The sequence below is a fragment of the Aspergillus eucalypticola genome (assembly GCF_003184535.1).
Source record: "Aspergillus eucalypticola CBS 122712 chromosome Unknown BO83scaffold_19, whole genome shotgun sequence".
Taxonomy (NCBI): Eukaryota; Fungi; Ascomycota; class Eurotiomycetes; order Eurotiales; family Aspergillaceae; genus Aspergillus; species Aspergillus eucalypticola.
Genome location: NW_020290293.1, coordinates 51,400 through 67,870, shown reverse-complemented (window position 1 = coordinate 67,870; position 16,471 = coordinate 51,400). Strand labels below are relative to the sequence as shown.

Sequence of the window (16,471 nt, the reverse complement as noted above, 5' to 3'; positions counted from 1 at the left end):
GAAGGTTGTTCGTATTACTGCGATACAGATTCTGTAGGCAAGGCGCAGGGCTCTCTTCCAGGTGGGAGGCATTCCATATTAATCCGATTTCCTCACGCCATCTACATTAATTTTGGAGACATACCTTTACTCTGCAAGCCCTGGACGTAAAGAATCTTCGGCAGGACTTGATGTAGGATGCCTAGACTCTTTCGCGCCTACTCCTCGCAAACAAGCCTATCATATTAAGCGGAGTAGGATAGCCATGATTGTCTTTGACGAAGCCGCTTCAGATTACCCGTTACCCATTCTTTGCAGACAGCCATCTCAGATCTTCCCAAAGTCTCTTTTTTTCCACAAGAGAGAGCCAGCTTTGAATCATCATATTTAAGGTTATATCCTAAGTGAAAGCTCAGAGCTCCTGGAAAATCTTTTCTTTTTACTTCTGCGTACCCTGTCAAGACATTCCATTCCTTTAGACATTTTACCAGACACAGTCTTTACACACCCCCATCTGGACTTCTTCGTTGAAAGGTAGTAAGGCGCGCAAGATGTTTATCCAGACAATAATGCATCATTTCAAAGTCTGCAGCTGAAGCCTTGATAGAATGAAACAGAAACAATGTAATGACCCACGCTTTCACCTCGTCACCTAGGGACTCTAGTATTGTATCTTTTAGCCATAAATATGAGTCCTGCCACTGCAGAAAAGCATGCGACCGCTCTTAATATGAGCCCTAGTCCGGCCTGATCCGCGATATAATTCAGCGCCCTGCCGTCCACACCTTGCCAGGACCGCCCTGCAGCATGTTGTACCACTGAGCCACTAAACCCGTCGTTCAGCAGCCCTATATCGAGTCGAGGGGTATTATATAGCCATGCGTATTTCCTGAACGCTGCCGTTACCATCATCGGGCCCGTGGACCAGAATACCTGTAGGTACGGGAGGAGTATGCCTCGTGATACAAGCCTGCTATTCCGCCGCTTGGCCTCGTAAAGCGCCCATTCCAGGAATGGCGATCCAGGCCTAGCCATAAAGAAATGGTTACTGAGGCCGAGTGTGCCCGCCGTTGGGGAGAAAATAGCTTGAAATCGGAGTCTCTGGAGGCATCGAATACGCTCAGCCGACTTGGGGTTTACGTCAAGGTCGGAATAAATGCCACCCTCAGAATGGACAATGAGCAGTCTCGCAAGATCAGCACGCTGAATATCGTGAGGATATCCTTCGTATGTTGACAGCATCCAAGCATAATCTGCTTTGATAAGCTCAAGGACATCATTATCTGTCCATAGCTTGACCGTGTAGTTAGAGGGCTCGAGCATAGCCTTCCACGATTGACAAGACGCGGTGATGGTGGTGGAATAGTCACTGATATCGGTTGTTTTCCACAGTTGATGGACAATGTTTGGTATCACTGGATCGAGGGGCGGACGAGCGTTATGGACATCTTCGAGTGCATCAGGCGAACATGCGTCCACTATCTGTATAGACTGTGTCAAGTCTCCGGTGAGAGCGAACTGATCAGTATAGATGATTTGAAAAACAACAAAGATAATAACAGAGAAAATCACTGCGACACCAAGCTGTCTCGGCCTTCCAAAGAAAACCCCCATAATGCTCCTTTTTGCAAAACCTCGCACTCCGACGGTAGTCTGCCTTTGAATGAAGGGTGAATGTTGAAGGCAAAGGTTACACTACCTCGGGATGGCAGAACGATATTAACTACTGGGATTGCTCCAATGTTGGTCCACGTTTGATGCGCATGACTGGCCAGGAAATCGGAATCAAAAAAAGGTCCGAGTTCCATGAGTACCAGCCTACGTTCATGTTGATCATGGCCTGTTTTTATCGCGTGGGTTTTTTAGGGGAGTGGAAACCACACCAGTAAGTAGCTTTCGCACCAAGGATCGCCCAGGATCGTAGTAGGTCAAAAACATTGGAGAATATTTTCATCTGAGACAAGCAGTAGGTATAACATTTGTCTCTATCCTATTCGTCCCTGGCTGGGTATTAGGGCCATCCAAGCCATTGTGCTTGATGATCGGTGTTAATTTGATACCCCAAAATCTCTCGGACAATCCACCTTGCCCACCCAAGACCATCGCCTACCAGAGTGACTGGGATTTGTCCCTTTCGTTGACAGGAAGGGACTGGACAGACTAAATTAGGATGCTCACAGATGCTCAAGAAGTAGACGACACAACAGATTTCTTGTCTATGTATTTTGACTATCCGTGAATCATGCAAAATTGCTGGCAGTTCTTGTGCGAGGAAGTATTACTACGTAATATTGATTTTGAAAGTATTATCACCGAGGCACACCTTCTTTATTGACACCAAATGTGGAAATTTCTGTCTTCTTGTGCCGCAAACTTGCCAGTCCGACTCATCTGCGGCCCCACGGCGTGGTTCGTGTAGAGACTCTCGAGTGTCCGGGCTCTTGTTAAGTGCAAGTAAGACATTTTACCCCTGTAAATGCATGGTTTTAAGGAAAGTATCGAGCTTATCCTGCCCACGAGCCCCGGCAGAGCTGACATGACTTCAGAAAGTATGCTGAGATCGCTGATCAAATGATAGGTAGCTGTGTATCCGCAGTAGTAAGAAGGACAGTCTATTGCAAGCTAGCAGAATGTAATGAAGCAACCTGCTATATTCTATTTACTGAATGTACGGTCTATCAATCTTTCAACTGCGTCTGTAACTCTGACCACTGTTGTGATTCATTCAAGCCAGATCAGAATCTTTGCTAATTTGGGAAGACAAACATGTTGTTTCTGTGTGAAACCCCCCACTACGTTCCACTTTACTCGCTGGCCCCGCGATTTCTCTGCGCAGTCTGAAAACATGCGTTAGCTAATAACCGGTGATCAGCTCAATCGTAGTTATTATCCTGATTTTGTAGAATGTATGGCTTGGCCACTAAGTCTGGACAAATACAAGGAATGGTTGCCCTTCAACTTAAGGATGTAGCTTCATGATGTATAAGCTATCGTCGTAGGCACTCCACGTGATGGTTGTATCTCTTTACATTGATTCATATCCAGTCAAATCCCCAGATATACGGATTGGGACTGGCTTATGTATTTCATTTATCGAGGTCTTCGACACGGCCTTGCCCCTTTTCTTACTGTAGAAAATACTGATTGGAGCCTTAGACGAGTGTTTCCCGGTAACTCTAAATGTCATGGATGAACCATGCGATAACCTTGGGAAACAATTAATTCGTTGATTGATTTACACTCCTCTGTTAAAGTCAGAAGGAGACTAAGTATGGAAGCCGGATGTTTTATCCCCTCCAGATCTCCAGATCTTAGCAGCTGATGAAGTTAAAAAACAGTACTGTAGCCATTCCATAGGTAGCCACTATTCTAAGACATCAATGGTTGAGAAAGCACCGGGCAGTCACATTCAATAAGCTAGTTAAAGTCATGATAGCATCCTCAATGCCATACAGAAGAATGTTAGTGAATATGTAGCTATAATTATACCTAGTAACGGATAAATTGTTTAGTAAATGCCCGCTCCAACAGGATCTGATTCAAAGAGCGGGACGGCCTTTGAATCTCGGTTGAAATATTGATTACCGGTCTGAGATCGGAAGATTTTACCATGATCCTGGCCAGTGAAACGTCTATCTTCGACAGAAGTCTATACTGCATCTTGCATTCTACCAATGTGTGGAGATATGATTATACCTATCAAATTATCTATTCCAGAGACTTTAATCCTCTGGCGAAAATATATGTCCATGGATCAATCCTGTCTACTGTTTCAAAGTTCTTGTTGCGGTGGAACCTCGGAGAAACTCAAAAGTCCCCAGTCTGATAGCGCCGTCCCTTCTCACAAGGCGGGGAGTGTTGGTCCACTTAATGGAGTATCAATTCCAGCGCTATATTTATACCCCTGGATTGAGATTTGATGTTCGGCCCAATAGCTAGTTTTGTCTACTCAGCCACCCAAGTCACGCGATCTTGGAACAACGCTGCTCACCTACTAGAACAGGAAAGCAGGTGTCCGGGTGCCCGTGAATTTTTGCTCTGTAGGGTCCATCAACTAAAGAATTACAGTAAAACACGGTTATCAGCAATTATATGAGACACGCCACCAAATTGCTTATACCGAGATGTTGCTTATATCGAATATTCTATCTAAATTATCATTTTATTGTGTATCTAATACTTTGTTTAAAAAAAAATATTATGTTTCTGATATACTAGCGAATATAAAAATATTAAATTAATATTAAATCATGTATTTTTGGGTCTTGTAGCTATGAATCTTCTTAGTATCTAATCGGTAATACCATTAAAATATATAAATTACCGCAGGTACAGGATACAGAGAAAGAAGTAATCAACTAATTATATATAATTTTAAACCATTTAATGAAAATAAGATCAGATGAGACTTGTAAATATTATTAAATATATAAAATAATAAGAAAGTTCTATTTTTTTATGTTTTAGTAGTCTATTCTAGTATAAATTGTAAATAAAAACATCTAAATTAACTATTCTGAGCATCCAATATAGGCAATTTTGTATGGAGGACGGTCAGGAACTTAGCAATTTATTAGTAATAAAGGATTCCCTATATAGGGTGTTGCTTATATCCGTGTTTTACTGTATTGTTTTCGTGATATAGGATAGACAGATAGATACATGTAGATCTATGTCCATACCAATCACTCCTCGCAATGGCCTAGCTCGATACCCGGTATATCTATCTGTATTTGCGCATCGATATCAAAGGTACTACCACTACGTTGCGCTGTGCGGACCATTTTCATCTAATATATGAATAGATAGATAGATAGATGGGGTTTGCGATAGTTCTTATTTTACACCCTTCGACTATTATGTATGATTGCTGATATAGTAGGGTAGGGTAGCATTCAGGTGGTTGATGTATATAGGTGTATATCTAGTCCTATCTATATGTACTTGTATTGTACCGACGAACCGTTCGGAGAAAGTCACAAGTAGTCTTGAACTAGTAAGCGGGCTATGCACGGCGAGTGAAGATAGATACTAGATATAGAGATAGATAGATATCCATAAGGTGTCTTCCATAGAGTAAAACAACCTACTGGAAACTCTAGAAATAGTACAATACATCTGTCAATTGAACAGGCTTCCTCCTCCTACTAAACACAGTTCTTTCCTGACCTCAAGAGACTACTATTTACCCACACATACATAGTAGCCAAGCCACAAATTCTTGCAGCCATCACCCACATAGGGATTCCACGCGAGGAAGTCAGCCTGTGAGATCCCGCACTGCTTTGCGATACTTGCACATATGTCTACATCCTCAACATTGTGAAACTGAGTACAGCCGTCGACCATATTCGGCAAGGTGGGTGTCGGCGTCGCCTCAGATGTCGGTGAAGAGCTCGGTATGATGGTAGGGCTGGGACTGGAGCTTGGGCTGGCCTCCACGCAGACATAATTGTCAAGCCACAGGTTTTTACAATCGGCTCCCACGTCTGGGTTCCATGTCAAGAAATCAGCTTGTGAGATCCCGTATTCCTCCAATATCGTTGCGCAGTTGTCACCGTCAACAGCTTTGTGAAATTTGGTGCAGTCTTTCGTCATATTTGGCTGGGTTGGAGTTGGAGTGACCACGCCTGAACTGATGGATGTGGTTGAAGGGGTACCACGAGTAGACGTCGGTGTCGAGCCAACACAGACGTAGTAGTCTAACCAAAGACTCTTGCAATCATCTCCGACGTCTGGGTTCCACTCCAGGAAATTCGCCTGGGATATCCCGTATTGCTTAGAAATAGTTGCGCAAGTGTCTCTGTCAATCACCTTATGGAACTTGGTGCAGTGGTTCGTAACATTTGGCTGTGTGGGCGTTGGGGTGGCGATACCAGAAGTGGTGGTTGTTGCTGGAGAGCTATTTGTTGTGCTGGCACTGCTCGAGATAGGCGTGCAGCTGATGGGAATAGCGCTCGGGAACAAAGAGGGAACTGGGTCTGTAGGGCCCAAATCACAATAGCTCTCATAAAGTGAATAACAGTTATCCGCTAAATCATCTTCTGGGATAAAGCTGTTATTCTCATCTTCAGCAGTAATCCAGCAGTACTTGGTTCGTTCAGCGAGGAGGCTTGAAAGTGTGGCGTTTGGCGTGAATGTGGGAATGGAAGGTGTGTAGTTTGGATCAATGATAGGCGAATACCAAGAAGTGGTAATATTATCCATTATGATTACCGGAGTTCCTGGTACCCATGAGGTAATCAAAGAAGACAGTAGCCCGCTGGATGTTTTATTTATACTAGAGATGCTGAATTCTCCTCCTCCTGGGGGTCTACTTGAATTAGAACAGCTTCATGCAATGGGGGACACGACTTACAATATACAAATAATTCTTCCCACCATCAACTCAAGATTATCACAGGTTTGATGTATTATTCTGAATGCTTGGTGAGTCCGCTGTGAAATAGTCGAGTCGAAGGTACGCTAACATACAGATTCCATCCTATCAATTGTACCAATCCGAATAACTGGCCTTTGACAATATCATTGCATGTTTGATTCTGCTGCACTGTGAATACAGTACAGGTGTCTTGTATGAAGAGCGTCGTCCCAGAAGCAAGCGTTGAGCATGAATAGTCAAGTTTATTCACCTTAATAAGCTGGTCAGTACTAACAGAGTTAGCTTTCGAAATTGACTTGCAAGTATCCCCTTCTTTCGATATATAGGTGTGGCCAGTACAAGTCGGTGTGGCGGTGGTCGAAGTTGCGCTTGTTGGCGTGGATACCGTCATGGTCGCCGTTGGCAAAGGCGTGTAGATATATGGATAGCTCGAGACTGGAACGCTGCAAGACGAAAGCAACGACGAGAAAGCGGCTGGCGAGAACTTGTTTCGTCCGTAATCAGAGCTCATCATGACCGAGCCGTATTTCAGGGTACAATCAGAACACGGGGCCTTGGTCCGATTATAGAGATCAGCCAAACAGTACCCAGACCTAGACTCGGTCAGCGTCGATTCCAGGGCCTTTACGGCCTTTCCGCAGGAGGTACACACGCGTCTTGGATACACATTAGGTTATACGCCCACACCAACCCATCAGCTACCACCGCGGGCGATTGCGTTGTCGTGCTATTCTTGTATAACTGGTACTCCTTCTTTCCGCAGGCCGAAAGAATGCTCTCCTGGAAGGTCTGGAGAGAATCATGACATTCTTTCATGCAATATGTCTTCGCAGTCACCCCAACCAGTGCGGCCCCATTCACAGCATCCTGTGCAGTAACAAGGCTGTTCGCGCAAGTAATATTGTAAATTAGGATATTTTGACAATCAGAGGGGACCGCGGTAGAAATATCATCTGGACTGTCCCAGACCTGGATCGCAGCAACATTTTGCCCAGGAAAAGGCAAAACGAAAACAATGCCAACACTGGTAAGAAGCATTCGCGTTCAATATCAATAAGTCAAAAAAAATTTTTAATGGTCCTTGAAGTCGGAATCCAGGAAAAGCATCCATAACCATGCCTCGCGGGAGCTCGGAAGTCATTTCTCTTTCACAAAATAAAAAGAAAACAGTAATTACCGATAGATAGGCTTATGCAACACAAAGACAGCGCTAGAGAACTGACTTCACTAGCTTAGCCCCGTCTTCTGGGAGTGTTGTTACAAAAAATTATGCTAGATCCTCTAGTATCAATCCGCTCTGGTTGTTAGCGCCCTGGAGGGGTCCTAAGCATGATACTATCTGTAGAAAACTTAAAGGCAGAATTGAGATGTCTATCTATACTATTATATTTCCTATATTCTACTATCACAATCCATTGCGTTGCAGCAGTGGCAGGAACAAACTACTACAGTGAAATCCTTCAGAAAAAAGATAAAAGTATGTAAATTAGAGAGATGAACTAAAATTTAGACCCCATCAAAAACTTACAGGATAGAGAGGTCTCCGGTCAAGCGGAAGACACTGCACTTCCGGGGTACCCGAAACACATTCCTAATCACCAGTCCCGCCACTGATTTGTATCTCATACTTCTAATCATATCAAAATTAAGTGATTATATATATATAGTACAAATTCATAAATAAGATGATGTAATTCATGAATACTATTAAAACTTGAAAGTCAGGATTCTTGGACAGTTTATATAAGATAATAATATTTCTGAATAGAATCCTGTATATAAATTAATCTTAACCAAAACATGTTATAATCAGATACATGCTTATAGTATATACTTAATATATAATTAATCAATGTCGGCTGGAAATCACTTTTACCTTACTAATTAAACTCTTGCCTATTTATATGAAAACCCTCGTTACCATGAATATCTAGAGTTATCACATGCCTCATATAAAATCATATGGAATATTCAATGCTTACAGAGCAGATTAGACTTATTCCTTGAAATCCTGATAATCCCTCTTTTACATGTGATTCTTGTGTTATTCTGATCAGTTAATTATGATTCCTTTATCTATTAATGATTCATGATTTTGATCTAGATTCATTTACTACAAGTAGTAAATTAAAGATAAATAGAGTCTATATCTTTCTACTTAAAATATTTAGACTAAGTCTTCCAAGTTATCTAAGTTATTTAATTTATTTATTATTTATCTCAGGATTTATTTTTTTTTATTTAGGCAGTAGGATTGCTTTTTTTTAATAAGTTTATTAATTATACTTATCTTTATATATTTATGAATTGATATCTAGTTTCCTATTTAGGACTAGTATTATGTGACTTGATTATATTATTATTTTATAATTATTATCTGATTGTATCTTCTTTGGCTAAGTAATTAAAGAAATATTATTATCTTTATATTAAATCTTTTTATATCAGACTGTCTATTTTTTTTAATCTAATAATTTTAAGTTATCTAATCTTTATTCTTTTCCTGATTTTCTCTAGGGGATTCTGATAAGATTTTAATAGTTATAAGCCCGGTTTATCTCTACTGAAAGGTTTACTCGATAATATATTAATCCTGATCTTGCAGATAAGCCAGCAATACTAAAATAATTAAATAAACTAAAAATTTAATAAATTAAGTAAACAGCTTAAACAGTAATTAATCTATTAGCTAATAAATAAGAAATCTATTATAATTATATAAGAGATTATAAAATCTCTTTTAAAAAATATCAGATAATCTCTACTAGAATATTAATAATCTTATTAATTATATATAATTTATTATCCTAATTCCACAAACAATCGATTCTGGATGTAAATAATATATATAAAATTTTTTAAATATTAAAAAAAAAATTAACACTTATTATAAAAGCAAGAAAATATGATTTAATCTAAAAATATTATTTACTATAGATATCATCCCGCTCAAGCCTTGAAATTCACATTTCTACATGGGAAAATTTATATTTTAAATATAAACAGATATAAATATCAGAAGTCTTATAATCTTTATATATATAATATAATTTTTTAGAATCAACCTTAAACTTTTTATTAATATTTTTAATAATATGGTTTGGAAAAATTACTGAATTAAATAAAAGTTTATAGCTAATTTCTGATTTTTATAAGATAACTCATAGATACAGAGAATTTAGTAGAAATTATAAATAAAAATTAAAATCTTTACTAAATATTATAAATATAATCTTTAAAAATTAAATTAATAATTCTACTAATTCTACTAATTATTTAAAGCTAGTGAAATAATCCAGATATCTTTATAAATTAGAATTAAATAATAGTATCTACTTTCTAAAAAAATATTTATATATAAACCAAGCAAAATGACTTACCAATTAAAAGCCAGACCCAGAAATTATTAAAAAATTCAAAAAAATATGCAAAAATAATAAATTTTAATATATCTTTAAAAAAGTAAAAAAAAATTTATAAAAAATAATAATAATTCTAGTTAAAAAAAATCAGATGATTTATTTACTTTTACTACTTTGCAAATATATTCTTCAAAATCAAAAAATTCAATAAATTATTAAAATAATTAGATTTTTGATACAGGGTCTGATACCCATGTTTATAATAATTAATAATATTTTAGTAAATATACTCCAGTGAATGATAATATAGCTGTCTTAGTTAGTAATATAAATATAAAAGTATAGAAATTTAGTATAATTTATCTTATTCCCACTATTTACCTACAAAATAAACTAATTAAATTTAAATTAAAAAATATTATATATATATCTTACTTTTATTTGAATATTATCTCTGCCGGCAAGGCAAAGGAAGAAAATTTATAATTAAATTTAAGAAAAAATATACTTAAAATCTATAAAAATCAGTAAATTTACAGATTTAAAGAAAAAAAAATATTCTATTTATTAAATAGAATAAAATATAAAAAATTGGCTAAAATTAGTAAATTTTTCAAATAAAAATTGAACCAGTGAACAAGCCAAAATATAAATATTTAATTAATTATATAAATAGTATAAATCTAATTTAATTAAAAGATAATATTTATCTTTAATATTAATACTTGAGCCACCCAGATAAAGAAATTATAGAAAATATTAAAAACTCAGTTATAAATATTTACTTAAATACTTCTCTGAAAACAGGTGAATTTAATTTTTGTAAAATATACCAGACAGCAAATTTAATAAACAAATTTTATAATAGCTAATATAAACAAGTTAAATATTATTTAATTATTTATATTAAAATCTTATTTATATTCCTCCAGGCATAAAAAATAAGTAATATATAAATTATATATATTATTTATTTATAAAATATCATCTGGGCCAAATCCTAATAAATAAATCAGATATTATCGGCTGGAAATCACTTTTATCTTACTAATTAAACTCTTGCCTATTTATATGAAAATCCTTGTTTCCATGAATACCCAGAGTTATTACATGCCCCATACAAAATTATATGAAATACCTAATATTCATGGAATAAATTAAGCTTATTTCTTGAAATCCTGATAATCTCTCTTTTACATATAATTCTTATATTATTCTAATCAGTTGACTATAATTTCTTTATTTATTAATGATTCATGACCCTGGCCTAGATTCATTCACTACAGACAGTAAATTAAAAATAAATAAGGACTATATCTTCCTGCTTAAAATATTTAAACTAAGTCTTTTAAGTTATCTAAGTTATCTAATTTATTTATTATTTATCTAAGGATATATTTTTTTTCTATTTAAATAGTAGAATTACTTCTTTTTAATAAGTTTATTAATTATACTTATCTTTATATATTTTATGAATCTATACCTAGTTTCCTATTTGGGACTAGTATCATGTAATCTGATTATATTATTATTTTATAATTATTACCTGACCGTATCTTCTCTGATTAAGTAATTGAAGAGATATTATTATCTTTATATTAAATCTTTCTATACCAGACTATCTATCTCTTTCAGTCTAGTAATTTTAAATTATCTGATCCTTATTACCTTCTTCTATTCCAGGAAATATTCTAACAGTTATGAGCCCGGCCTACCTCTACTGAAAGATCTACATATATAAAGGTTTAACTAGTAAATACTTATAATAATAATAAAAATAAATAAGTTTACTAACCAGCTAATCACCTTCTGTAATTAGCCAGCATAGATTAAAAATATCAGAATCCTGGCCGAAGCAAAGTAAGTATAGTAATATATTAATCCTAATCTTGCAGATAAATCAGTAATATTAAAATAACTAAATAAGCTAAAAATTTAATAAATTAAGTAAACAGCTCAAACAGTAATTAATCTATTAGCTGATAAACAAGAAATTTACTATAATTATATAAGAGATTATGAAATCTTTTTTAAAAAATATCAGGTAATTTATACTGGAATATTAATAATCTTATTAATTATATATAATTCATTATCCTAATTCCACAAACAATCGATTCTGAATATAAATAATGTATATAAAATTCTCTAAATATTAAAAAAAAAATTAGCATCTACCACAGAAATCAGAAAATATAATTTAATTTAAAAATATTATTTACTACAGATATCACCTTACTCAAGTCTTAAAATTCATATTTCTACATGGAAAAATTTATATTCCAAATATAAATAAATATAAATATTAGAGGTCTAATAACTCTTATATATATAATATAATTTTTTAGAATTAATTTTAAATCTTTTACTAACATTTTCAATGATATAGTTTGAAAAAATTACTGAATTAAATAAAAATTCACAGATAATTCCTGATTTCTATGAGATAACTCATAGATGCAGAGAATTCAGCAAAGACTATAAGTAAAAATCAAAATCTTTATTAAATATTATAAATATAATCTTTAAAAATTAAACTAATGATTTGACTAATTCAAATTATTCAAAGCTAGCAAAACAACCCAGATACCCCTGTAAATCAAAGCTAAATAATAGTATCCACTTTTTTAATAAATATCCATATATAAACTAAGCAAAACGACCCACCAATTAAAAACTAGACCCAGAAATTATCAAAAAATTCAAAAAAGCATACAAAAATAATAAATTTTAATATATCTTCAAAAAAGTAAAGAAAAAATTTATAAAAAATAATAAAAAATTAAATAATTTATTTACTTTTACTACTTTGCAAACATATTCTTCAAAATCAAAAAATTCAATAAATTATCAAAATAATTGGATTTTTGATACAGGATCCAATACCCATATTTACAATAATCAGTAATATTTCAATAAATATACTCTAGTGAATAATAATACAGCTGTCTTAGTTAATAATATAAATATAAAAGTATAGAAATTTAATATAATTTATTTTACCCCCATTATTTACCTATAAAACAAACCAATTAAATTTAAATTGAAAAATATTATATATATATCTTATTTTTATTTGAATATTATCTCTGCCGGTAAGATAAAGAAAGGAAATTTATATTTAAATTTAAGAAAAAATATACTTGAAATCTATAAAAATCAGTAAATTTATAGACTCAAAAAAGAAAATAATATTCTATTTATTAAATAAAATAAAATATAAAAAATCAACTAATATCAGCAAATTTTTCAAATAAAAATTGAACTAGCAAATAAGCTAAAATATCAATATTTAATTAATTATATAAACAGTATAAATCTAATTTAATTAAAAGATAATATCTATCTTTAGTACTAATATTTAAACCACCCAGACAAAGAAATTATAAAAAATATTAAAAATTTAACTATAAATATTTACTTAAATATTTCTCTGAAAGCAGGTGAATTCAATCTTTATAAAATATACCAGACAGCAAATTTAAATAAACAGATTTTACAGTAACTAATATAAATAAATTAAATATTATTTAATTGCCTGTATTAGGATCTTATTTATATGCCTCCAGGCATAAAAAATAAGCAATATATAAGCCATATATATTATCTATTTATAAAATACCATCTAGGCCAAACCCTAGTAAATAAATCAGATATTTATAAATCTCTGATACAAATAATATAATTTATAAAAAATTAATTTAGGATTAATCTTTAATATTTTCACTTAAATAGAGACCCTAATTTATTCAATTATTTAATATTTTATAAAGAAACAGATATTCTAGCCATTTAAAGTCCTGAGGATTAACCTGAATAAAATATCTTTATAAAAAAGATCAGAGCCCTAATTTCTTAAAAAACCCAAATTTTAATGATTAATTCAGGATTACCTTATTTTTTATGGCCAGAGGCAGCAGAGGCAGCAATATATATATTAAATAAAATATTAAATAAAGTAAATAACTGGAAAATCCTATATAATAAATTATATAAATATCTAGATAATCTATCTAATTTTCTATATAAAAAACCTGACTTAATAAATCTCAAGTAATATAGCTTGAAAGTCTATATATAAATTATTAAATTATCTAGATTTAATAAGCTAAATCTCTGAGTCCTGATTAATTATCTAGTTAATTATATAATATTAAATATCTGGAGAATATGGATTCCTATAAAGCAAAAAATCATATCAGTAAGAAATTATATATTTAATGAAAATTCAATATATAGCTATTCACATGACAATATAAGGAAATTTTATGAAGATGATTTAGAGTATAACTAATCTGAAATTCTAAATACAGAAGAATTAAATAAAACTATTAATTTTATTAATAAAAATTCAAATATTCAAGAATCCCAGCAAATGAATATAGAAGAAAATAATTCAAGAATTTTTAAAGAAAAAAATCAGAAATAATAAAAATAATAAAATTAATAAAAATAATGAAATTAATGAAATCAACCAGATTGACGAAATCAAACAAAATAGCCAAACAGATCAAATTTTAGAAGATCAGCCATTAACTCTATTATCTACACCACCAATGGTTTTTATTGATAACACCGATTTTATCGAAAAATTAAATGATCCAATCAGCTGGAAACAAAATTGATCAGAATCACCAGATCCTGGACCCTCAAAACAAGCCCGAAATTTTATGATAAAATCATTTCTATAATCATTTTCAACAGAAATGTTAAATAAAATCTTAAGATTATAAAAACATGATCTTCCGCCCTCTCCAGCAAATTAGAAGGAATCACAAAAACACCCGTATAAGCAGGAATTTACAGAAGCTGCAAAAATTAAATATCAGTAGTTATAAATAATATAAACATGGATTTCTATATCAGAAAAAAAAATTAAAAATCATCAAATTCTTTCATTAAAATAAGTTTTTATATACAAATTCGATGAAAATACCAATTTATCAAAATTTAAAGCCTGAATTTGTGTACAGGGAGATCTACAGTTAATTTTATTCTAGAAAGAAACTAGGGTCTTAATTTTAGAATCCCGGATTCTAAGAATAATATTTGTAATAATTACAGTATTTAATCTTGAAATCTTCTAAATAGATGCCGTGAATGTCTTTCTAAACAGTAAAATAAATAAAGAAATTTATATATTATTTCTATCTAGCTTTACAGCTAAAGAAAAGATACTTAAATTAAATAAGATTTTATATAGATTATAAAAGTCTTTATTACTATAATAATAAATAATCAAGGAAATCTTTATAAAATTAAGATTATAGCCAGTAAATAAAGACCCCTGCATCTTTATAAATAATTATATTATTCTAATTTGTTTTGTTGATGATATTATTATAATTTTCCACTGAAAAAATCAGAAAATATTCAAGGATTTCAAAAATCAATTGATGAATATATATAAAATAAAAGAAATAGATAAAATAATTATATTTTTCTTTTTTATTTAATTCTCTTATTTTATTATAATTATCTTATATTTTTAATCTTAATTTATTTCTTTTGATTTTTAATATTATCTTTCCCATTTTCTAACTTAAGTCAAAAATCAAAATAATAATCTAATATTTAATATAAAGATATTTATTATACAGCTAGACTAATTTAATTACTATTATTTATATATTTATTTATAAGTATAAAAAGACCTATTACTATATTATTCTAGTATATATAACTTTAAAAACCAATCTTCTAGTATTATTTTTTTATATATCGATAAACTGTTCTGGTACAGACTTTTAAATTTATAAAAATTATTTTATTAATACTAATAGTTATTCTCCTAAACTTTCAATCTAAATTTAAATATATTTTACTAAATAATATGCTTGAAGCTTTCTAAAATGTATCAAAAATATAAAATAGATTTAAAACATAACCTCTACTTTCTTATAACTGACTATATACAAGTGTACAGACTACCATATATTAATATTTTTATAATAAATAATACTTCTTGAAAGTATATAACTTAGGCACAGTAAATAATATCAAATAATAAATATATATAATTTGAGCTTTTTAGTATATAGGATAAATAGGACTCTTAGAATCTATATTAAAAATATTAGTATATTATTTTGTATAATGCTTATTGGGGTAACGCTTATTATTGTAATATTTATTATTATAATACTTAATAGACTTAATTAGGCTTAATGTCCCTGAAAAAAAGCATTAATCTAATTTGAATTTCTGTTACATATACTAACTATATTCAGAAATGAATACTGCTATCTTTAAATACTTATAACTCCATAGAACAATTGATTAGAAGACTGAGAGTTATATCACTGTGTTTCTTATTTTCAGTGCTATCGAATGATACTAATCTTGAACTTGTCGGATATCATTTCACTGTTGTCCCGATGTGAAGATTTGCCTACTAGAAGCTTGCAGGTCCTATACAGTAGCACCCAGTCATCTTTCTATTCCATTACATACAAGCTTGTTTCTAAACAAAATATACCAAGACATATTATCTATATGGCTGAGCCAAGATACTATTTTCTAATTAATACCATATTCTAATATCCTTTTGGATTCGGCACGCACATATCTTACATAAATTCAAAAGGGCAAATCTGAGTCATCAGATCATGTGAATCTCATGTAATACTATTATAATATGGCAGTTCGGTGGGCTTGGCTGAGAATAGGAAGTGACTTAGTCACGTGATCTTTATTCATTCCCTTCGGGTGAGCGATGCGGGAAATTCTCGCTTAATCAAGCCCGCGG

At 32.1% G+C, this 16,471-nt stretch overlaps 2 protein-coding genes across 2 annotated transcripts; both read right to left on the bottom strand.

Moving 5' to 3' along the window:
* Positions 1-627: 627 nt before the first annotated feature.
* On the bottom strand, positions 628-1,593 carry BO83DRAFT_317364 (glycosyltransferase family 32 protein; the record flags this gene model as incomplete). Its single annotated transcript, XM_025527700.1, has 1 exon — positions 628-1,593. One exon carries the CDS (start codon positions 1,591-1,593, stop codon positions 628-630), a length of 966 nt encoding a protein of 321 aa, XP_025386070.1.
* Positions 1,594-3,928: 2,335 nt separating this feature from the next.
* Positions 3,929-7,347, bottom strand: BO83DRAFT_400387 (uncharacterized protein; the record flags this gene model as incomplete). The annotated part of the gene is made up of 6 exons (XM_025533392.1): positions 3,929-3,970; positions 5,179-6,292; positions 6,338-6,397; positions 6,454-6,954; positions 6,990-7,244; positions 7,331-7,347. 6 exons carry the CDS (start codon positions 7,345-7,347, stop codon positions 3,929-3,931), a joined length of 1,989 nt encoding a protein of 662 aa, XP_025386069.1.
* Positions 7,348-16,471: the final 9,124 nt, after the last annotated feature.